The sequence below is a fragment of the Aquarana catesbeiana genome, linkage group LG04, assembly GCF_042186555.1.
Source record: "Aquarana catesbeiana isolate 2022-GZ linkage group LG04, ASM4218655v1, whole genome shotgun sequence".
Lineage (NCBI taxonomy): Eukaryota > Metazoa > Chordata > Amphibia > Anura > Ranidae > Aquarana > Aquarana catesbeiana.
In genome coordinates this window covers 420,836,702-420,861,728 of record NC_133327.1, presented here as the reverse complement: position 1 = coordinate 420,861,728, position 25,027 = coordinate 420,836,702, and the positions used below count along the sequence as shown (strand labels likewise).

At 42.6% G+C, this 25,027-nt stretch overlaps 1 protein-coding gene across 1 annotated transcript in view; it reads left to right on the top strand.

Annotated features, from left to right (window-relative positions):
* Positions 1-25,027, top strand: part of LOC141140312 (interleukin-20 receptor subunit alpha-like) — a 45,962-nt gene that overhangs the window by 7,926 nt on the left and 13,009 nt on the right. Inside the window, exons 2-4 of the mRNA XM_073627351.1 lie at positions 7,121-7,244; positions 15,466-15,638; positions 17,118-17,260. Of these exons, the coding sequence (XP_073483452.1) occupies positions 7,121-7,244; positions 15,466-15,638; positions 17,118-17,260 (440 nt within the window). The remainder of the gene's footprint in view (positions 1-7,120; positions 7,245-15,465; positions 15,639-17,117; positions 17,261-25,027) is intronic.

The window sequence follows — 25,027 nt, the reverse complement described above, 5'->3', positions numbered from 1 at the left end:
ATGTAAGGGGGGGGGCTCCGCTGGGACATCTGATGTAAGAGGGCTCCGATGGGACATCTGATGTAAGGGGGGCTCCACTGGGGACATCTGATGTAAGGAGGGGCTCCGCTTGGACATCTGAAGTAAGGGGGGGCACCACTGGGGACACCTGATGTACGGGGGGCTCCGCTGGGACACCTGATGTAAGGAGGGGCTCCGCTGGGACACCTGATGTAAGGAGGGGCTCCGCTGGGGACACCTGATGTAAGGGGGGAACCGCTGGGGACATCTGATGTAAGGGGGGCTCCGCTGGGGACACCTGATGTAAGGACGGACTCTGCTGGGGGGCACCTGATGGCATTTGGTTGCAGGCGACGTGGCCGTGACACGCTCAGGGGTCCCACTGATTCTGGATTATGGTGAGTTGAATGATTTCATTCTATATTACAATTTAATAATAGTAATAATGCGCTTCAATCATCCTGACACCACAACAACCATAGTGCCGGGATGATTGAAGCCCTAACACCAGGTGTTTGGAGTATCTTTATCTGCTGCTTTGTTAAAATTTGGAATACACATTTCTGTTGTGGTGTACAATCTGGGGCTGCTGTCCCTCCATCCCTCTTTCCTTCCTTCTCTCTCCTTCCCTCCTTCTTTCCTTCTTTCTCTCTCCCTCCCTCTCTCCCACTCTCCCTCTCTCCCTCCCTCCTTCCCTCCCTCCCTCTTTTCCACTCACTTTCTTTCTCCATCTCTCATTCATCTCAGACTCTAACCACACCTCCATGTGAACCATGCCCATATAAGCCACTCCCACTATTTAACATAAACCACGCCTATTTTTCAGCGCCACATTTTCTTTCTTTACTATGCCACACAAGCACATGCCCTACCCCCTAATTATAATATGACACCGCCTACAGCCACAAAATTGTCCCTATACATTACAATGTTGGCAACTATGTAATATGAAAAAATTTCTTTAATGAAATTAAAATTGTTTTAAAGGTTTCTGAGGAAATGTATTATTTTATTTTTCAGAGTAATTCTGTAAATACAGAGTGCAACATTAATGCTAGGTTAATTAATCTGAAGATAACTTCCTTGCTTTTGTAAGAAACTGGTTTAAAGCTTCAGAAAAGTTTAGGACTGTTCAGAAATCTGTAACCTTTACAGGACATGGTAAGAGTCTAACTATAGGCCAATTCAGAACCAAAACTTCCAATTATTTCTGTAATCCTTTATTTATGCTGTTATGGAGACATGGGTTTGCATTAATAAAGACTCATAGACTGTTTACTTTGCAAAGGAATTTTCATTTTGTTAGGTAATTTTCGCCTAAAGGGTAACTGCACCTCAAAAGGGAAGTTCTGCTTTCTCTAATCCTTCCCCCTCCTCTAACATTTTTTGGAAGTTTTTTTTTGTAGGGAACGGGTACCTATTTCTGGCAGGTACCTACTTCCACTTCCACTCAAATTGCCAAGGCAATTTGGACAGAAGTTTGTCTGCCCACAACCTCCTAGAACACGTCATAGGTCCCAGGAGGCTGCAGGTTCATTCACAAAGTGCAGCACGACTCGTTCATGTGCAGTGGCGAGCCGTTTGTGAAGCCTCATGAAATCACAGCCAGCTTCCCACATCCAAGATGGTGGTGCCAAGGACCCAAAGACCAACAAAGAACCAGCCCAGGTGAGGACAACACTGGATCCCTGGACTGGTAAGTGTGTGTTTATGAAAAGCCAGCAGCTACAGTATTTGTAGCTGCTGATTAGTATTTTTTTTTTTTTTTTTTTTTGATCGATGATCCTCTTTAACTTAGTGAATGTGGTGAAAACTCACCTTAGCCCCTTAGAACGGATCATCCATTGACTCCTATGGGAAGGCGGATGTCAGCGGAGATGTGTCCGCAGACATCTGTCTGCCATCTGATCCGCTAAAATCAGACATATGGCGATACACCTGTCTGGCGAATCGGATGAGATCTGATGAAAATGGACATGCTGTCTGTTTTCGTCTGTGAGCAGAGACGGACCTGTCATCCGCCGGCTCAGCGGAGATCAACGGATCCACCCTGTGTGGAAGGGGCCTAACAAAGAATTTCCAATCATGTGCAAGGGAAAAAAAAAACAATATTTTTCCTGATGGCAGTCAGCAGATCTTCGTCTCATTTACTAAACTTAAGGAAATATTCCCTTGCAAAGTGAAAAGCCTATTTGCCTTAAGTAAATCAACCCTGTGACCGCCTATCATTAATAATCTCTATACATACACCATAATGTCAAACGTATTGGGACGTCTGCCTTCACACACACATGAGCTTTAATGGCGTCCCAGTCTTAGTCCATAGGATCCAATATTCCGTTGGCCCACACTTGGCAGTTATGACAGCTTCAACTCTTCTGGGAAGGCTGTCCACAGGGTTTAGGAGTTGCTCTGGTCCATAGTGGATGAACAGGTGTAAGAGGGTAGAAATGGTTAAGAAATGAAACATGAGGAAATGTGCATGTATTACGGAGATAGAGAAAGGGAAAAAGGTCTGGTGTCCCCAGTAACACACTTCCATCCCTGTAACATATAATAAAATGAAGGATTCACCCCTGGACTTTTATAATTAATACTGTGCCATATTGCCAAATATATATTTTTTCATCTTAGGTACATTGTTATACACATCCACCCCTGAAGAGCGAGCTGGATCTCGCGAAACGCGTCGGGTAGAATGATGCCCGTGTACTATGAATGCTATTACATTTATGTACCAATATTCCTTGTTTATGTATGTCTTTTTTAAATTGGCAACTGTTGGTGATATCTATGCATGTAAACAATTTTATGTGAATAAACCATATACTGTATTTACTACTGTTATGTTTACTGGTGGAAATGGTACCCACTTCATTTAAAGTCCTGGGGTGAATTCTTCGTTGTATTATGTATTACAGAGATGTGCTGCATTTGTTATTTTTTTATTGACATGCAGTGTAAAGAATTCTTTACTGAACAAGGCTATACATCAGATGCATAATGAAATATATTTCCTATTTTCCCACAACAATAGTTTTAGCACACTGTCTGCCCTTAAAGCATATGTCTGCATGTGCGGTTATCGGCACTCAGTGCTTTATGACCGAGTGCGGATAACCGCACAGCCACATGGTCTAATTTTTCTTAATGGGCGGCTGTATATGGCAGCTATAGGTCATGGAAGAGTGATTAAGTAGGCTCTGCACATTGTATGGCACCTGTACAGCCATGTGCATATAGCCTAATATATATGTGTGTGTGTGTGTGTGTTATAAATAAACTGGTTTGTGTCATACATCCCATTGACGATCTGTAAAGACATCAATAATGGGGATAGAGGACACAGAAGGTCATGTCTACATAACAGCATAATGAAAGGGGTAGAAAAGTTGAATGGGATGCTTAGACTTTATAGGCACAACCAAACAAATTATACAAAAATTATTTTTTATTGTAAACATAGAAAATCTATATTTTTAAAATCCACATTCATAAATCAAATATAAAATAAAGTGCAGCTACTGCACACAACCAATTAACAATTGCATGGAAACTTGGAGAAGAGTGAGATCATTCCATTATAGTTATGGATCCAGGAGTGTGGTTATATAACAGGGAAGCAATAAAAGAGTGTTCTAGGCTCGCTCTACATGTTACGAGCTTTGCACTTCTTCAGGAGCATCAAAATGACTAACAAAAATGAAAAAAAAAGGAATATAAATACAATACAATACATAATATCATGAACATGGCGTACTGTTTCAACTACCCCCGAAGTGACCAGTCCATAGTGACTAAAAACCGGCAGAACAAAGCAAACCAAACAAAATCATTATCGTTGGGATTATTGTGAGTTTATTCTGGACCTCCTTCGGTTCATTCTGACTCGCAACTGTTTTAGATTTAAGGAGTCTCACTTCCTCCAGGTACAGGGGGTGGCTATGGGTACTTGCTGTGCACCTGCCTATGCCAGTCTGTACCTGGGGGGTGGGAACTAGCTCTTTTTTCTGACGATTCCTTGTCATCCTTTACCAACCAAGCGTTATGCTGGCTGCATTATATCAATGACGTTTTAATTATCTGGACGGGTACCCCTGCTCTATTGGCTACTTTCGTTGATGCTCTAAACCAGAACCAGTTTAATCTAAAATTTAAAGTTGCCAATGATCTTCAGCAAATTACTTTTTTAGATCTCACTATCTTTAAAGACCAAGATCATTGCCTAGCCTCTACACTCTTTAGTGTAGTAATACATTGTAACACGCTGATAGTGCCCATCCTATGGCACTTATTCGTAGCATCCCTTATGCCCAGTACCTTAGGTTATGCCGCAACTGTACCCATCTTGAAGAATTAAAAATACAGGCCAATTTACTTCTGACTGCAGGCAAGAGGGTACAGTAAATCCCTACTCTGCAGTGCTTTTAATAAAGCACTACGTCAATCACGTAACTCGTTATTATATAAAGCCAAGACTGTAAAAACCAACCAAACAGTCATATATATTACCAGGTACTCTCAACAACACAAAGAACTACACAACATACTGGCAAACCATGTGTTTTTTGCCCTTGAATTGCTATAGGCACCAGATTTATGCTCCCGAACGGTGAACTGTTTTTCCCAAATTTCCATGCAGACTGTGACGCACAGGGGATTGTATATCTCATGTCATGTCAATGTGGCTCCTTTTACGTGGGGAAAACAGCAAGGCATTTCCGTTCCAGAATCAAAGATCATGTATACTATTCTGCAAATGGCAAAATGGTGACTGCCGCGAGCGGACATTTAGATCTATATCACAAATTTGATGTATCTCTGGTTTCGTTCATTGCACTGGCTGTGGTCCCCAGAGACCCCAAAGGCAGCGAATGGGACAAACATATGCTCCACAGGGAGACTATCTGAATCGAGCGCCTTAATGCCTTAATGCCATCCATGCCCCTGGGATTATTGAGGCCCAGACATATAAACCGTTTCTCTGAAATTTCCACACTACCAGTATGTTTTGTAACTGTTTCGTAACTGTAGGTTTATAAGTGTTTCTTCTCTTTGTGATAATGATGTTTCATAATGTATTCCCGACCATTCTCCAGCCCTCATAAGTGACAATAATTATTAGAAATGAATGAATTAGAGTGGAGACTGCGAGCCAGGCCTTCTTTCCAACATTAATGCCTGACCTCACAAATGCGCTTTTGGAAGAATGGTCAAAAATTCCCATAGACACTCTCCTAAAAAGTATTTTAAAGTGTTGTAGTGCTCCGTGCTCCAATGGTGTCTGTGTATCCACCTCTTATGGGGCTATGAATACTATGCACTCACCAGATTTTTTTTATCTGATATGTTTTATAGCAAAAGGTAAAAAAATTGTCGCTCTTTTTTTGTTTACAGAGCAAAAGATAAAAAACGCAGAGGTGATCAAATACCATCAAAAGAAAGCTCTATTTGTGGGGAAAAAAGGGACATTTTATTTGGGTACAGTGTCACCACAAGTGCGCAATTGTCAGTTAAAGTAACGCAGTGCCGTATACAAAAAAATGGCCTGCTCATGAAGGCAGGTAAATCTTCTGTAGGTCAAGTGGTTAAAGCCTAAGTTAAAGTGGTTGTTAAGCCACTCTAACCTGTATACACCATCAGCACTGCCTCCTATTGTAGTATCCCCCTCTGTGTGTTATTTATAAAAATAAATGCTGGAAATACCTAATTTCACTGCCGAGATTGCGATCACATGACCAGCCAGCTCTCTCCTTTCCTCCTCTGGGAAATGCAGTGGGTGGGGCTGAGATTCCCCTGCTGATGTCAGTCTGGGGGGGAGGAGAAGAGGAGGAGAGAGCTGGCTGCTCATGTGATCACAATCTCGGCTCTTAAATTAATTATTTACAGCATTTATATTTATAAATCATTCACAGAGGGGGACACTGCAATAGGAGGCAGTGCTAATGGTGTATACAGGTTAGTGTTATGAGAGCAGCAGGAGGGGGAGGGGAGGCTCACACACAGACAGAGAGGGGAGGGGGGGAGGGGGACACAGGAGCAGAGAGGAGAGCAGATAGCAGGCTGCTGATGAAACTGACCACGGTGTCTTGTCTCAGCAGCCATGATACCCCGTGGTCAGTTTACAGAGGCGTGGGGAGAAACTGGCAGGATCAGCCAGGTTTTTTAGGTGTTATAGGGGGCCAAATAACACAGGACAAGCACTGTATCATATAACATGCTTTAAAGGAGCATGATCCATTTTTTGGGGGGTTAACAAACACTTTCATTTAAAAAAAAAGAAAACAGATCAGCAGAAGGGGCATTTCTTGCCACCAGTGTTATGTGTCATTTGTTCTGCTGTCTCCTGGTTTAGGTGATGTGTTCCTCCCCTGAGGCCCACGTCCACCCTTTATCACCTCAATCTTCTGGTGCATCATGGATTTATAGAACTAGGGGAGCAGTAACAAGCTCTCATCAAAAGTGTCCGACTATGCCAACCCTTGTGCAAATTTTTCATTTTTATGTTTTAGTAAACTTAGGCTTTAATGAGCAAACATATCTACCCCTATGTACCAAAGTTTTTAAAACATTAACATGCACTGAAAGGATAGCAAGCTGATCTTTTTTACTTTTACATATGCAGCTAAAAAAGATTGAGAAAGCTTTACATTCTCTTTTAGAAAAAGGAGTGCTCCACTTCCAGCCTCCAGGCAGGAAATAACGGAATCCAGCATTGTATATACATTATAAACCGGATCCAGCAAGCGATACACTGCATCCCCAACAATCATTACCAATGTATTTACATACAAGTGTCCTTACCTATTAGTATTTATCTGATAATGAGATAATGGGACTGATTTGCTAAAGAAGTTGAGCATTCTCACTGAAATAAACGTGTGAATATTTACTTCAATTATTCAATCATGTGAAAAGCATTTGAACATAATTGGGTATTCAAAGTAAACAGGAATTTTCTTTGACTGCATAGTTGAAGTAAATGTTTATTTAATTTTTTTTAGTTGATATTTCTATGTTTTCTAGTAAATCAAACTCAGAGCTTGATATGGAAAATGATATGGCTTATGGAAAATGATTTGTTTACTGTGCATTTGTTTTGTTTTTATTTCACTTGCAGCAAATCTGTGTGAGTTTCTAAAGCCAAGAACCGTGAGCTTCTATTCTCTGGACATGAACACAACTCTGACCTGGATGCCACCAGAGAATGCAGAAGGAGTGTTTTATACTGTTTCCTACTTAGTGTAAGTAACATTCTCATTGTATTTTTATGGCCTTCTCTTTGAATATACTGAATCAAGTGGCGGCACATTTGTTAGGGGCACACGGGCACTGCACTCCCTATCCATGCATCCGACGCCCTAATCTACATGCAGGGCGCCGGACACATGGATTCCAATGTTTTTTTTTTTTTTTTTAAAGCACGTGATTAGAGCCAGAGGCTCTAATAAGCTTCAAAAAAGGGAGGGTTTGGGGTGCAGAGCACTGCGCCCCGAGCCCACCCAGTTGTGTGACAATAGCAAATGAATATTTGCTATTGTCACACTGCTTCACCTCCTGGCCAATCAGGAAGCAGGTCCTGAGACACGTTTCCTGATTGTCCAAAAGGAGAAGCGAGCCCATTGGCCTAGGATGAGGATGGAGTAGGAGGGTGGGGACGGTATGGCAGTGGGCTCCTGCTGCTCTGCCTTTGGAGGATGTTTACAGGATAGCCAAGAGCCTGGGCTCCGAGCTGCAGAGCCTCACCGATCAGTACAGACCGGAGTCCATGTACACGGTGGTCCCGCAAATATTTCGGGTGCTGGAGCTGTTGGAGAGTATTGTGTCCAACGGGACAGAGCGGAGCTGTACAGAGGAAGAGTTGCTGATCAGAGTCGTGCAGAGTATGGGTAGAGAGAAGTGACAGTCTGTGTATACTGAGCCTGACCTGTATTATCCCTGGGGGACTATAAGTCCCATAGGCCGCATAGTGCATCCGCAGGTACTGCATGACCTCTCCAAATATGGTGCTGCAGTAGGCAGACATGCAGTACAATGTGCCGTGTTGACAGCTGTGTGACCGACCAGGGGGTGGGTGGACTGTTTGCTGCCCCCCCCCAAAAAAAATATACCATCAGCCGCCACTGTTCAAAATATGAATTGTTACCATGAGTAAGTATCCCTTTAATCCCATAAAGCGGTATTAAACCCAGAACCAAATATCTTACCAATCCTTAGATGTGGTGGCTGCATTTGTTTTGTTTTTTCAGGCTTTTTCCCTCCTGTATTGCCCCCACTCTGGATGAATGAGCACAGGGGGCAGCTATCACATCTAAGAAATAGTAAGCTGCACTATAATTAATGTTTGCTTTTGGGTTTAAAGTATTACTAAAGGCTTACTTTTTTGTTTTAAAATAATAAACATGTCATACTTACCTGCTCTGTGTAATGGTAGGATTGGGTTCAGGTAAGTATTTAGAGGCAGGCTGTGGGGGAAGCTGCATGCAGAAGGTTTTCTAAAAAAAAAAAAAAAAAAAAAAAAAAAAAAAAAAAAAGTTCTGAAAAACCTTCTGCCTTTAGAATCTCTTTAATTCTCTTTAATATATATGCAAAGCTCACTCTCAGAACAGAGACCATACTCCCACCCAGAGACAAGGTTTTGTACTAACATTCGGGAACTGAGAGGCCCAGATCCCGATCACCTGATCACTGGGATAGCTTGGCTATCACAGTGATCAGTCACTGTCCCACCCCCCACCCTCCTGTGTGTTTTTTTTTCCCTTCCTGAATAGAGGAATATATATATTGTATCTTTTTCTCCTTCATAGAAGAGAAAACAAAGCAAAACAAGTGTGTATAAATAAAAAGAAAATGATCTCCCTGCAACTGATCTCTTCCCATTACCGCCATACTGTATTCTGTACTGTGTATTTGTGTGGAGGTGGCCATCTTGGTATAGGAAGGGTTTTGCTTTCTCATGTTAGAGTCTCCCACATGGAAACCAGTGAGCAGCACAGTAGTGGCATTACCAATTCACACTAACAGTCATAGGGAGCAGTGCCATATACGTAAGTCTGCAAATCAATAGTGTCTGGGCACACTCACATCCCAGGAAGTTCTTTGGTATTTTTATGAGAAATTCAAGGCAAAAGTGAATCTTTTAGGGACTGCTTTGGACACGAGTTCCTATAACAAAGCAAATATTCACTTTTTGATTTTGGGTCCTCTTTAACACTGAACATCACCTATAAAACCTAACATCTATTCTGTTGCATGCTCACCTTGCCTTGCACTGCTTCTACAACAAAATCCTGCAGGTTCCTCACCAAAATCTCACAGAGCCAAGATCCTGGTAGCAGAAAAAAATAATTTAGAAATGTATATTAATCTAGAGTGCAGATCAAAGTGATTTTTTTTCAACTTGTTTTAGTCTTGTATTTGTGCATTACAATAATGATACCAATGATGTGTAAAGTACCAGTTTAATGGATGGCTACAAAAAAATTTACATATTGCAACTTGCCAGCTCTTAGCTGTGGTAGCTTAGATGAGGTGAAGGTTCGGTCTGAATATAAGTTTGGATAGAATCTTGGCTGTGCAGGTGTTATGTTACACTATGTGATTTATTATCGCTCTGTGCCTTAAGGATTTGTTCCTTCTGTCTATCTGAACTCTCTCTCCCACTGTAGTTCTGTATATTCCCCTACTCTCTCTGATTCATTGTGCTCAGTATACCTCAATGCTGTAACATCTTTACATGTGGCTTACAACACTAACATAGCGCAATCAGCACCATTCAGCCACCATCATCTCGCATAAAGGCAGAGACAACTGAGACAGCAGAGTTTGTGAGGTACATACTTCGCAGAGAGCTCACAAAGACTGGTCTCACAAGTTTTGATGACCAATCTGAGAACTACAGAAGTTGGAAATGTGCTTTCAGAACAGAAATCAGTGATCTTGGCATTACAGCTGCTCAATAATTGGATCCGCTGATTAGATGGCTTGGTCCTCTATCTGCTGCACGTGTTAAGCCATTAAGATCAGTTTTCATGGACAATCCTACAGCAGGCCTCACAGCTGCATGGGAGCAACTAGAGCAAAGTTATGGCAGTCCAGAAGCTATAGAAAATGCCTTGTTCATGCTTCTTGAAACTTTCCCTAAGATATCTGGTAAAGACAACGAGGAGTTCCAGAGACTGAGTGACCTTCTCCTTGAGCTTCAGCTAGCCAAGGCAGACCCAAAACTACCCGGACTCAGTTACCTTGACACTGCAATAGGGGTAAACCCAATCGTCTCCAAGCTCCCGTATGGTTTACAAGAGAAATGGTCTGTACTAGAGTCATCATACAAAAAAAGAGAACAAGGTTTCCCTCCATTCTCTTTCTTCTGCAAATTCATCAGGAAAACTTCAGAGACCAAGAACGTTCCAAGTTTTTCCTATGGTGAGTACAGTCTCTTCTCACCCTTTCCTAAGAGTACCAGTCTTCAGGGCAACTATAGAAGCCGTAGAGGCCCAGTATCCATGAAAAAGAATGACATCCTTCCCACTCCTACCACAGTTGTGGCCACGGACAGACAGAGTAGGAAGATTGAAAACCCTAACAGAGAGTGTCCCATTCACAAGAAGCCACACCCCCTCAAAAAATGTATTGGCTTTAGGAAAAAGCCTCTTGAAGAGCCTAAGGAGCTTTTAAAGACATTTAGGGTATGTTTCAGGTGCTGTGCAGAACATTTTGCAAGGGACTGTAATGTGTCCATCAAGTGCATAGAGTGTGGCTCTGAAGAGCATGAAGAGCATGTGCAAGCCCTCCATCCGCATGAGCCCAGCTCTGCACAACCTGCTAACTCTCCTCCCAGGTTAACGCATGGCAGGGAGAATACCAACCAAGTGCCTAATTCTACCATAATTTCTTCATCCTGCACTGAAGTTTGTGGAGAAGACCGCTGTGATAAGTCCTGTGCTAAAATATCCTTGGTGAACATATACCACAAGGACCAACCAGAAAAGACTCTAAAGGCCTATGCTATCCTAGACCATCAGAGCAATAGATCGCTTGCAAAATTAGTACTGTTTAATCTATTTGAAATAAAAGGCGAAGCTCATCCTTACATCTTGGGTACCTGTAGTGGAACTACAGAGGTTTCTGGGAGAAGGGCTCATGGACTCATGGTATCTTCTCTCAAAGGTAACTTGTAATTGCCACTACCTACACTTGTTGAGTGCAATCAGATATCCGCTAACAGGGAAGAAATCCCTACTCCAGCTGCTGCTTTCCACCACCCTCACCTGAAGGTAATAGCAAATGAGATACCGCCACTTGACAAAGATGCTCAGATCCTTCTTCTGTTAGGAAGAGACATTCTAAGAGTTCACAAGGTACACAGACAAGTCAATGGACCCCCAGATGCCCCATTTGCCCAGCGCATGGATATAGGGTGGGTCATCATAGGCAATGTCTGTATAGGCAAAATGAAGAGACCTACCAACATTTCGTCATTCAAGACAAATGTTCTGCCAAATGGCCGAAACACTTACTTTGAGCCATGACCACATCATTACTGGGTGAAAGAGAAGATAGCCAGCCACGGATGGCAACATGGTATCTCAGGTAACACAAGCCCTTTCTCCTGCCACGATGACGACTTAGGCTCTACAGTGTTTAATGCAACCAGTTTGTTGAAATAAACTTCTACGTTGACGTCGCACTCAAGTCTTTTCCAACTGCTAAAGAAGCGATTGATCTCACCAGAACAAAGGAGATGCTGTCTATAGCAAACCTTAGACTGCACAAGATTATATCCAACAGCCAGGAACTTATGAATGCCTTTCACTCTGAGGACTATGCCACTAGTCTAAAAAACCTTGATTTGGGTACAGATGTGCCTCCTGTACAGTGAAGTCTGGGTTTGTTGTGGAACATCAAACAAGACACATTCACCTTCCAAGTGTCAACTTGTGACAAACCCTTCACTAAGAGAGGAGTCCTGTCGGTGGTGAATAGCATCTATGTCCCACTGGGTTTCCTTGCTCCAGTTTACCATTCAAGGTAAGATTCTGCTAAGACAGTTATCTAATGAGAACATAGACTGGGATACTCCCTTGCCTAGTGAGAATCAACACAAGTGGGAAAGGTGGAGATATTCTTTGAAGTCACTAGAAAAACTTCAGATCCCCCTTTGCTATGTTCCAGGTTCCATTTCAACTGTTAACCGGAGAGAAATTCATATGTTCTCTGATGCATCAGTTGAAGCTATTGCTACAGTAGCCTATTTGAAGACCTCTGAAATGAATGGAGAATCACACTGTAGTTTTGTCCTAGGCAAGTCAAAACTCACTCCCAAACCTGCACATACCATACCAAGACTTGAACTTTGTGCATCCGTGCTAGCAGTAGAAATTGCCAAAGTTATACGAAGTGAAACGGACACTAGAATTCTTTCACCTTCTATACAGACAGTAAGGTAGTACTTGGTTACATATACAACCAAACAAAACAGTTTTATGTGTATGTCAGCAACAGGGTTGAACATAATAAGAGATTCTCTCTACCAAGTCAATGGCATTACATTCCCACTGAACTCAATCCAGCTGACTGTGGGACCAGAGCAGTGTCATCTGATGTTCTTCAGCACAGCTTATGGCTGTCACCTCCAAGGTTTGTGTGTGAGGACTCTTACTCACCCCCTGTTGACTCCATGTTGCAGACTCACAAGTCTTTACCACCCATGATACTTTGACTACCTTTCTCACTGAAGTGTCTGCCATAGTGAACGCAAGACCTTAAGTGCCGGTATCTTCAGATCCTGATGCTCCAGTGATCCTTACTCCAGATTTGTTTCTTACTCAAAAGATTGGGACTTCTGTAATATCTTCAAGTGAGATCGAACCCAAGGATATCTACAGGCGTCAATGGAAGTAGGTGCAGCATCTAGCCAATGTGTTTTGGCATCACTGGAGGAAGCAGTATGTCCATCACCTTCAAGGTTGTAACAAATGGCGAACATCTAAGCCCAATCTTAAGGTTGGAGATCTTATTCCTCCTAAAAGACAAGGAAGTTTGTCGGAATTAGTGGCCTATGGGTCTTATTACTAAAGTTATGCCCAGTGACAATAACAAAGTCCGTAAGGTAGAAGTCGAGGTAACCAAGGGAGGATCGACACAAACCTTTACTCAACCAATTACTGAGTTAGTACTCCTCTTGCCAGGTGAGTGACTTATACAAGGACTAGCCATGTTGTTGGCACGGTGGGGAGTACATTGCTGCTTTCTACAGGTTCTACCCAGATCTTTGGAATTCTTTGAAGACATCTTACATCGGACTACATGTTCTTCAATCCTGTTGGACTTATTTTTATGCTTACTTGTTGCATGTTTTTTATTACAGGTTCCAGGACATTTCACAGTATTGGACTTATTGAATATATATAATTGTTTATGGTTATGAAATCTAAAGATTTCAGACGGGGAGTGTTGTGTTACACTATGTGATTTATTGTCACTCTGTGCCTTTAAGATTTGTTCCTTCTGTCTATCTGAACTCTCTCTCCCACCGTAGTTCTGTATTTTTCCCTCCCCTTCCTCTCTCTGATTCATTGTGCTCAGTATACCTCATTGCTGTAACATCTTTACATGTGGCTTACAACACCAACGTTTTTCTACCTATGAATATCCATCATTAAACGGAACATTCGAGAGGATCCATCGGCTGTCTTTCCATACAGTGAATTTATTCATTGAGTTAAGCTGTCTGAATTGATGCAAGAGATAAATAGATCACCAGGTCATGTAAGCTCTATGTGAAGCTGAAGATAAAATTATTGCCTTGTAGTTGAGTCAGAACAGCAGGCATTCAGACAAACACCCGAACATTTATCCGTTCAGCGGGAGCCAACATTATGTTTAATAGTGGTTTTCATTCTGCTATCATACTTGACAGCTTCCCACTATCAATGGTTGTTAAGGACACTGGCAGCTGCAGGTACCGCCAAGTTCTTAACAACCAGTAATGTCACCTGGCCTTATTCACTTACATAGCTGGAAATACTAGTCCATGTAAGCAAAGGGGCAGGAATTATTAAAAATTGGCATTTGAGTTCTTTCATAATTCAAACCCACGCCCTTCAGGTATGAAGTTTAAGGAGGAGCACACGCAAAAAAACGAAAAAACAATGTGAAGCCAAATTCTATACTAGATCCTTCAGATTTGGTATGATAGTAAGGGGGAACTCTCCACGGAAAAAAAAGCATGAGATATCCTCCAAAAATCTATTCCTTAACTAAGCATGCAGCCTGGCAGACCAAGAAAGGGAAGAGGAGCATGCACCTCCTCCTGAACCATACCAGGCACATGCCCTCAACATGGTAGGAGTACCTTGCCAGGGGATTGTCCCCATGTTGGACAAGGACCTCTTCCCAACAACCCTTGCCCAGTAGTTTTAGGGGCCTGTGGACAAAGGGCTTATCAGAATCTGGAAAGCCAGAGATTCCACCCCCCTCATGTGAATGGGTTAGGGGTACATTGTACCCCTAACTCATTTCCAAAAACGTAAACAGTACAAAATAACACAGAGGCAGTTTTTGACAAGTCTTTTATAAAAAAGAAAATTCCCACTACGTACATGCATCATCAACATGTCATCCATCAATGTAGATCCCCATCAATCACGATGCCTGCTACCCGCTGACCTAGCGTGGGGTGTAGAGGCCCACTTAAAATTCAAACCAGACCTGAACAGCCTGGCATGAATTAGGGGGGGCCTATGCCATTTTTCATGTGTGAGTCCCAATTAACATCTATATCCGACCGTTATCTAGGATAAGGGTCTGGAATGTATAAAAAAGGAATCCCTGACCAATTTGTTTACAACCAAAATGAAGCAGCTCAGAGCAGTCATTTTGCCAGCAATTTAAACACACGTTTTTCTTTGCAAATGTCAGTGTTGCTGTAGTAGGTTGTATACATCGAGCAAATGCGCTACTTCACAGACAGGGTCGGGGTTAATGGAGGTCAATGGATTTTATGCATTTTTATTGTTTCACTTTAAGCTCCTAGACAAACATTCATTTAATTTTTTTGCTTAGGTATATATTCCTTATGACAGTGCATATGTTCCTTATGTCATGTGTTTAACAATCTAGTGCAGTCTAGTGACAATCATGGCTCTCTCCATAGATACAGTGGAGGAGTGAGTGTGGGTACAGATACAGGTGTTATTCATAGGATTACTATGTAAAAATATAGGAGAAAATTGCTAAAAAAATAAAACTAATGCAGCCACCTCATCTTCAGACTTGTAAGCTGCAATATATAGCATTTTTGTTTTTTAGTTTAGATATGCTTTAGTAAGTTATTTACCTTGTTCAGTTAAAACTATCAGCTTTTATTGTAGTTTCCCTATAAATCTATAAGAAATATTATATTGTCTTCTATAGTTTTGGTCATTATAGCAATACATAATTTCATGTTATCTATATATGCAGATATGGGAGTGATATCTGGCACAGCAAATTAGAATGCACAAATATAACTTGGACATGGTGCAACCTAGCTCATGAAACAAACAAAAATTCAACAACATATGGTAACGTCACTGCAAGCTATCTGAACTGCTCTATATCTGAAATTTCAGAAGGGTTTGAACCTTACCATCAAAGTAAGTTTGCATTTGCTGTTTTAGTTATATATAGTAACCATGATAATGCCTTATTGCTCAGTATGAATAGTAGAGCGTGCATCCAAAGGAGGCTGTATGTGTTGCCATAGGTTTGTGGTTATGGGCTACATCAGATGGCTCCATGGGTCACATTTGGCACGTGGGCCATGGGTTGAAGAGCATGCCTGACTTTAACAATAAAAGCATTTAACAATAAAAACCAAAGAAGGATCTGGCCTTTCCTCACTCTACTAAATAATGCTGTTTTATTGATTTTTGACGGTCTCTCACATGTCTTACCAACGGGGCTAGAAACAGCAGGAAAAATTGCCAAAGTTTCTAACCCTTGTTTACACTATACAAAATAAAAATAAAAAAGCTTTCTCTAAAGTTATTCTTTAACCCTAAAATTTAACTGAAAACTATACATAATGATGGCTAAAATTATAAAAACGACTCTTAGTAGTTTGGACTCACCATTACAACAACACTTGACACCTAATATTAAGTTAACACTTTCAAATTCCTGCTTGCATTATCATTGTGAAAGCCACTAGCTGGCACTAAAACGAATGGACATGTACAAGTCTTATATTAATCTGCACACTATGCATAAACATTTGATTCCCAGCAGTGTACAGAAAGTTGTATAATACTTTGGGGTCAATTCACAAAGCATAAGCGCAAGGATAATGATCTTTATTTTAGCCATTTGACTGTCAATTTCAAATTTCATTGATCTTACCTGAAAAAACTGTCACTTATCCTGGTATGTTAGGTTTGGGAATTGGCCCATGGTCTTCAAAAATACAGATGCAGATACTTTAAATTAAAACAGAAGACACAGAGCAACTGATATATATGTGTTTAGGGAGAAGATTATTCAGCGGTCTGCTTCTTTATGCATCAATTTTACATCATAGCTTCAACTTTTTTGAAGAAGAAGAATGAGCCCACATTTGTATTATTGCAGTGAATCTGCTATTTTCTGCTCAATTGCTGCATTGTATACTGTGCCAGATCACTTTAGACCATTTACCACACACAAATGCAAGAATCACTTCAGTTTAGATGGAAACAACTAATTATACTTTGCTTTGTGACCACACTTTTTTGTTTTATACACAAACTGAGAAATGAATGACAAAATCTTTCTAATGTATTTATTTTTACAAATGTATTGCACAAGCACAGTAATGATCAGAAAAAGATTTTCAAGATAGTAGGGTGTTTAGTTGACACTACATTGGCATGTGTGTGACTGGCTAAATAACACATCTATGCACTCAATGCCAAGCCTGTACCTGACAGAAAACACAAGTATTAAATAGGATCAATATAGTCATTTCACCCTCCTGTTCTGCATGATTCACCAAAACAAAGAAGCTCATGTATGACAAGATTCAGCAAGGGTCCACTGGCTTTGGTCGTGAATAAATACTGTATTTAAATTGAATATATTTTCTCTTTTTTTCTCAGCTATCCTTACACCTCCAAAAATCAACTTGTTCTCCACTGCAACCTCAATTGTAATCAATCTAACTCATCCGATTGTTGACTATTTCCATATTAAGTTTAAATATCACATCTACCTAAATGGCATACACATCAAAGAAACAGAAGTAAGTTGTGAAATGACTGATACAATAAATAGCAAACATGGTGATATCTAACTTGAGTCAGCAGAACAAAAAGCTGTTATTGTGGTCAGAATAGCTCATGCATATGTAAATTGCAGCTAGCACTGTCATTTTATTATATTAGTTCTTTTCTTGTGAAAATTGTCATAGATGGTCATAGATATGATCCCATCACACAGTGACATGGGAAATCCTCCTGTCTTTCACTCTATTCAAATTAGCAAAACCTGCATAGAAGGCTGAATAGAACCGTATTATGGATATAGTTAACCCTCCCAACTTTACCAGGGGAACAGCTGAGTAACTTGCCTCCATTGATGCCATAATATGGAAAGAATAAGAAGCAAAATATTAGATTCTTTGAACGAGAAGTGTGGGATATAAAAAAAATACATACCTACATACTCACCTAGATGGTTGGAGCATGGATCAGAGCTGCAGATGTTCCCCGCTGGCACTACACCAAGAACTGATCAATCAAAGATCGCTGATCACTCAGTTCTCTGGTCCGTTCTGAGCACTGTCATTCACCGCTCTGAGGTTTGTCATTCATCGCTCTCTGAGCACCGTCATTCACCGCTCTGAGCACTGTCATTCATCGCTCTGAGCACTGTCATTCACCGCTCTGAGCACTGTCATTCACCGCTCTGAGCACTGCCCATTCAGCTCTCACAGGAGAGTTGGACTGTGAAGAGAGTGGGAAGCGCTGGTTCAGGCTCTCAGCAGTGAGCTGAGAGGCTGAGCCAGTTGCTGGTCAGGAATCTGGACTGGCTCTGTGACATCAGCAAACAGGGGACTTTTACATACACAACACTTATCTCCTGCGCTCAAAGATGAGCCCACAGTGGTGTTACACTAAGTTCTTGTCCTGGTAGATTCGGATAAATGCCGCCTTGCTGCCCTCATAAGACTGGTAATGTCTGGATACACTAAGATGAAAAATAAACAGAGGGCGCACCGGCCTAATGCATTATCCTCAAAGTTTGCGTTATTAAAAAAGAAAGAATAATACTCACAAACACTGTAAACACTCGGTTTAAACACTGTGTTGCACTTGTAAACAGTATATCAGATGTAGAGCAGCTTAACGTCCATTGTGTCACATAACAGATGAACGTCCCACAAAAGGACTGGCTGACGCATTTCGAGGTAGCACCTCTTCCTCAGAGCCACAACAGGGGACTTTTAGCTGTCTGCTGAATCTGGGTCACAGGAGTGCAGAACTAAGTGAACTGCTGTAAACCACATGAGAAGTATGGCCTAAAGAGTTTTGGCCATACCTCTTCTTTAAACAACATGACTAAACAGCAGAAAATAGGTACCTACCATGTTTCCCCGAAAATAAGATCTACCCTGAAAAAAGACCTAGCGCCATTTTCCAGGAGAGCTGCAATATAAGCCCTACCCCGAAAATCTGCCCTAGTTTGAGGTGCTTGTGTTCTCCTATAATCCTCTCTGTTACGGCGATGTGCAGTGTGCTGTGACTGTGTATGTGTCTTTGTGATCTAGCGGTGTCAGGTGCCTTTGGTACAGAGTGGCGCTCAGCTGATCTTCCCGCTGGTCTCCTTCTCTTCTCCCGGCTGTCAGCGGGGGATCTTGGCCCCCTCCCTCTGCAGAGCTTCAGAGGGTCACAGAAGGTAAGGTAGTCTCAGTGCAGAGCCTCTGCAATCAATCAACATGTCATACTGTGTGCATACTGATACTCCTGATACTGATACTAATACTGATACTGGGTCTTTTGTTGCCAAAATTAATATAAGACTCTGACTTATTTTCGGGAAACACGGTTGTAAACTGGATTAATCAAAATGAACAAAAAATTAGACCAGTCAAAAAAGTATAATAATAAGGTATTCAGAAAACTTGCTAAACAAGAAAAATTGTATGATGAGCTGATGTATAGATAGTAACCCAACAACCCTTACCTAACTGGTTGTTTTTTTTTTTGTTTTTTTTTTGACCTGTGGAGTTGAATGGTGTCACTAAGACTAGAAATATCAGACCAAAAAATTATTTGTACAGTAAACGCTCCAATTCTGAAAGCACGAAAAAGCGAGAACAATTGCAGTTTGGAAAAGAATGTTTTTAAACGAAGAAAAAGAAACTGTATTTAACCACTTGCCGACCAGCCGCCATCATTATACTCCAGCAGGTTGGCTCTATTGCGCGTATCGCTGTAGCTGTACATCGGTTCATGCAATAGATACAGTGGGAGAGCGCATGCACACCCACGGCGCCAGAACTAATGTGCATGACCGTCTACCCGCGATCGCTCCACAGAGAGCCAGAAAGGGGATCTGTCAGTGTAAACAAAGAGATCCCCATTCTGACAGGGGAGTAGAGAGAGATCGTCTGTTCCTAGTGATCAGGAACAGCGATCTCTCTCCTCCTCCAGTCAGTACACTTTCCCCACAGATAGAAACACCTCCCAGGGAACACATTTAACCCCTTGATCACCACTAGTGTAAACCCTTTCCCTGCCAGTGTCATTTATACAGTAATCAGTGCATTTTTATAGTACTGATCGTTGTATAAATGTCACTGGTCCCAAAAAAGTGTCAAAAGTGTCCGATCTGTCCGCCGCAATGTCGCAGTCCTGCTAAAAATCGCTGATCACCGCCATTACTAGTAAAAAAAATAATAATAATAAAAATGCCATAAATCTATCCCCTATTTTGTAGACGCTATACCTTTTGTGCAAACCAATCAATATACGCTTATTGTGATTTTTTTTTCACCAAAAATATGAAGAAAAGAAGAATACATATTGACCTAAATTGAGGAAGAAATTTGTTTTTTTATATTTTTTGGGGGGATATTTATTATAGCAAAAAGTAAAAAATATTGCTTTCTTTTTCAAAATTGTTGCTCTTTGTTTTGTTTATGCCGCAAAAAATAAAAACTGCAGAGGTGATCAAATACTACCAAAAAAAGCTCTATTTGTGGGGAAAAAAGGACATACATTTTGTTTGGGTACAATGTCACATGACTGCGCAATTGTCAGTTAAAGCGGTGTAGTGCCGTATCGCAAAAAATTGCCTGGTCATTAAGGGGGTAAATCTTTCCGGTCCTTAAGTGGTTTAAATGAGGACATGCCGTACAGTGCCATCACATGCCATACAGAGTCATCACATGCCGTACAGAGTCACCACGTGCCGTACAGTGCCATCACATGCCCATCACATGCCGTACAGAGCTATCACATGCCGTACAGAGTCATCACATGCCGTACAGAGCCATCACATGCCGTGCAGAGTCATCACTTGCTGTACAGTGCCATCACATGCCGTCCAGAGTCATCACATGCCGTGCAGTGTCATCACATGCCGTGCAGAGTCATCACATGCCGTGCAGAGTCATCACATGCTGTACAGAGTCATTACATGTTGTACAGTGCCATCACATGCCGTGCAGAGTCATCACATGCCGTACAGTGCCATCACATGCCGTACAGAGCCATCACATGCCGTGCAGAGTCATCACATGCCGTACAGTGCCATCACATGCCGTCCAGAGTCGTCACATGCCGTGCAGTGTCATCACATGCCGTGCAGAGTCATCACATGCTGTACAGAGCCATTACATGTTGTACAGTGCCATCGCATGCCGTGCAGAGTCATCACATGCCGTACAGTGCCATCACATGCCGTACAGAGCCATCACATGCCGTGCAGAGTCATCACATGCCGTACAGTGCCATCACATGCCGTACAGTGCCATCACATGCCGTGCAGAGTCATCATATGCCATACAGTGCCATCACATGCCGTACAGTTCCATCACATGCCGTACAGAGCCATCACATGCCGTACTGCCGTACAGAGTCGTCACATGCCGTACAGTGCCACCACATGCCATACAGAGCCATCACATGCCGTACAGAGACATCACATGCCGTACAGAGACATCACATGCCATACAGTGCCATTCATTGCCATACGGGAATGGGGATGATGGGACTGTATAGGAGTACAGTGACAGAGAGATGATTTGTATGTACAATAAAGGAGACTTTGGAGACATATCAGGTGTCACTTTAGATGTGAGGGAGTTGTCAGTCCCCCTCTCCTATGAACTGTACACAGGTATGTTCTATACACATAGCACTGTGTACATTTTAGAAAACAGACACAGGAATCAGGTCACTATGCTCCTTACCATGTCTCCTCTTCTGATATAACACAGTGCTATGTGTAGAGAGATTACCTGTGTTCATTGCTGGACATGAGAAGTGACTCTCCCCCCTCCCCCCATCGGCCGGAGGAGACGCTTATACAGACTTTGAATGAGTGAAGGGAGAGGAGGGGGAGGGAATTCGGAGGACACAGGGACATCAAAGCCCAGGTGAGAGGTGTTAGAGTCTCTCAGAGGAGAGCTTGCAGATAACAGTCAGGGAAAGGTGAGGATTTCACTGTTTGTATCACACTGTCTCTGCTTCCGGGTTTTAGCTGGGGACATGCTGCCATGAAAACAGAGACGTGAAGAACGTGCTTGTTTTAGATAGCAGCCTGGGTGTGCACCTCTTCACCAAACACACCCACATGTCCTCCAGAGGGGGGGAGTGAAGGAGCGGCTGGATTGTGGAGATGTTTCCACCCCCTGGAAACTTTTGAACTGAGAAAGAACCATTAGAGGCTGATTCTGGGATCTCCAAAAGACCATTCTACAAAAACTAAAGGACTGGGGAAAGAAAGAAATGCAATGCAGGTATGAGAGTAGCATGTACTACCTATTTTTGCATTCCCATACTTCTCCTTGAATCTCTCATCATTAGCGGTTTATGAAACGGAGATGATCAATGAAAAACATGTTCTCCGCTGATCATTTCAGCAGACAGAGAATCTGTCATTGACAGAAACAAAGTTTATGAAGGTGCGATCTTGGTAACCCACTAGCGATCTCTGTCAGAATTCACCCTCCCAGATTCTCCAGCCCAGAGGTGAAGAATCAGGGAGAGAAGAGAGAATCCCCGAAGAACTGAGGAGCAATTGACTTCCTTCTTCCTCGATCAGATCCCCCAAAACAGTAAACATGTCCCCCTGCCATGTTTATGTAGATATATACTATATATATATATATATATATATATATATATATATATATATATACAGTGCCTTGAAAAAGTATTCATACTCCTTGAAATTTTCCACATTTTGTCATGTTACAACCAAAAGCGTAATTGTATTTTATTTGTTAGAACAACACAAAGTGGCACATAATTTTAAAGTGGAGGGAAAATAATAAATGGTTTTCAACATTTTTTACAAATAAATATGTGACAAGTGTGGCGTGCATTTGTATTCAGCCCCCCTGAGTCAATACTTTGTAGAACCACCTTTCACTGCAATTACAGCTGCAAGTCTTTTTGGGGATGTCTCTACCAGCTTTGCACATCTAGAGTGACATTTTTGCCCATTCTGCTTTGCAAAATAGCTCAAGCTCTGTCAGATTGGATGGAGAATGTCTGTGAACAGTAATTTTCAAGTCTTGCCACAGATTCTCAATTGGATTTAGGTCTGGACTTTGACTGGGCCATTCTAACACATGAATATGCTTTGATCTAAACCATTCCATTGTAGCTCAGGCTGTATGTTTAGGGTCGTTGTCCTGCTGGAAGGTGAACCTCCGCCCCAGTCTCAAGTGTTTTGCAGGCACTAACAGGATCTCTCCTAAGCTGGCTTTCTTCTTGCCACTGTAGCACCCTCTACTTAGGTAAGTGCTAGAGGTGAGATTTTTTGGTACGTGCAGGTAAATTTAGGCAGGCCTAGCTGAAAGAATGGGGGAGAAAGCTAAAAGCTGGAAGCTAGGCCTGTTTGTTTTGATCTGTTTGGGCTGGGAGTGGCTCAGAGTAGACTGGTAACTCCTTCTGGCTTCATGAGGATTCTAGAAGAGAGGAGGGGAAGAGAAGTGGAGCTGCCTGGGGTGTTCTAAGGAGCTCTGACCAATCCCCAGCCTGGATTGGCAGGCCTCCTTAAATACCTAGGGTCAGCTATGCTGGAAGTTGTTGTCTGGTGTAAGAACTGAGGATGGAGTGCTAGGCTGTTGGGGCCTTTGAGGCCACTCCCAAGTCTGGGGGGTGACCTTGGGCCTGGAACTCGGGTGCAGGAAGGATCCCTTCAAGACAGAATGAAGGACCTGGACAGGAGGCAGAGAGAGGAGTCAGAGAAGACAGCAGAAACTAGTACTGCCGGGCAAGTCTTCAGGAGGGAACCACCGGTGTTTGTGTGACCAGGAGGGACAGACACAGTTGGGAGGACTAGGGAGGCACTCCGGAGAAGACTGGGAGTGTGCAGTTTGGGATGGGCACAGAGCCAGCAATAAGGAAGTCGGGCAGCTGCAGCCAGGAGGGCTGGCAGGGCCTGAAGAGGGATTGCTGGGAGCAGTAGTCCACCATAGGTCAGCTAGCATTAAAGGACTTCCTATTCTATATTTTTGCTACACTAAAAGGGACCCGCGTTCCCTGCCTACAAATGGCAGTTTCTAGGGCCTGACTGAGTCAGGGTTGGGCCTAACCATGTGCTAGCTGTTCCTGGAAGTGAAGTGTTGTACAGGAAGGAGAGAGTGAGAGAAACAGTCTGCAAGCAAGTGTTGTGATGGAGGAGACTGGAGTTGTAAAGTGTATATAATCGTCCCAACTGATTGAAATACAATCAACCATTTGTTCGTTCTACAGAGCATCCCATACTCCTATCTAAGTTCAAATCCCAAAATAAAAATACAAAAACAAACATCTGGACTGTTCATTGTCTCCAAGGTGATTGGGAAGTGAATGCCAGCCACTGCCCCTAGCAACCGTGGAAGCGAGCCGGGGAGCTGGGGCGGACACTAATACTAATTATGCAACTCAGTGACTTTCTACCACGTGCTGTCACCCGTGGTAACCACGGCGGGCGATAGTGCCTATGGATTACAAATATGCCTAGTGTTCTGTTAGTCCTGGACATTTCTCACTGGATTTCAAATATGCCCAGCGCTCTGCAAATGCTGGTCATCTTGAACTTTTGCTCCAAACTCCTGCTATAGACAGTAAAGTGTGCTTGGAAGTGTCTACTGTTGCCCGGGGTGATCAGGATAAGCCTGTGGGCAGGACTGTGTTGCCCTTCAGTGACACATTGGTTACAAACTCGGGAAAGTCAGCGGACATCTATCTCCATTTGCTTGGGCACAGTCAGTGTATGGATGTCTGGACAAATCCTGCTAGCATCAGCATACCTGCAAACTTCAGTTTGTCTAACAAGGGGTTACAGCAGCGTGCCCAGGGAGGAGCCTGCCTATCAGTTTCGCAGGCGCCAGCCTGTCTGGAAGTGAGGGGGCGGTGCCATGCCCTGAAGCATTCCCTGCTAGCATCAGACACCATGAGGCAAAGGAAGATGGCGGAGGGTGGTCGTTTACTGCCAGCCTTAACCTGGTTGCCGGAATTGCCGGAGTGGACACTGGTAAATACTGGTATCCGATTGGAGCACAGCGGGGGATTTGCCTTAGGGATGGTCGACGGGACAGAGCAACTCTGCCTACTATGCCCCATGTGCTGGTTACCGACCGAGGTGGCCATTGCGGCAAACTGCTGATACGGCTAACATCTGCCCAGCAAGAGCCTCGATAATATAATGTGGACTTGCTTTTAGGACTGTGCAATTACAGCCGTGGAAGTTCCAGAAGGCTGAAGAAGGCCTTGAATCATCCCTTAAAGGCGGAGTAGAGTTGTGACCTGGTGACTCCCATGCAAAGGAAGAGGACGTCGGGAAAGAA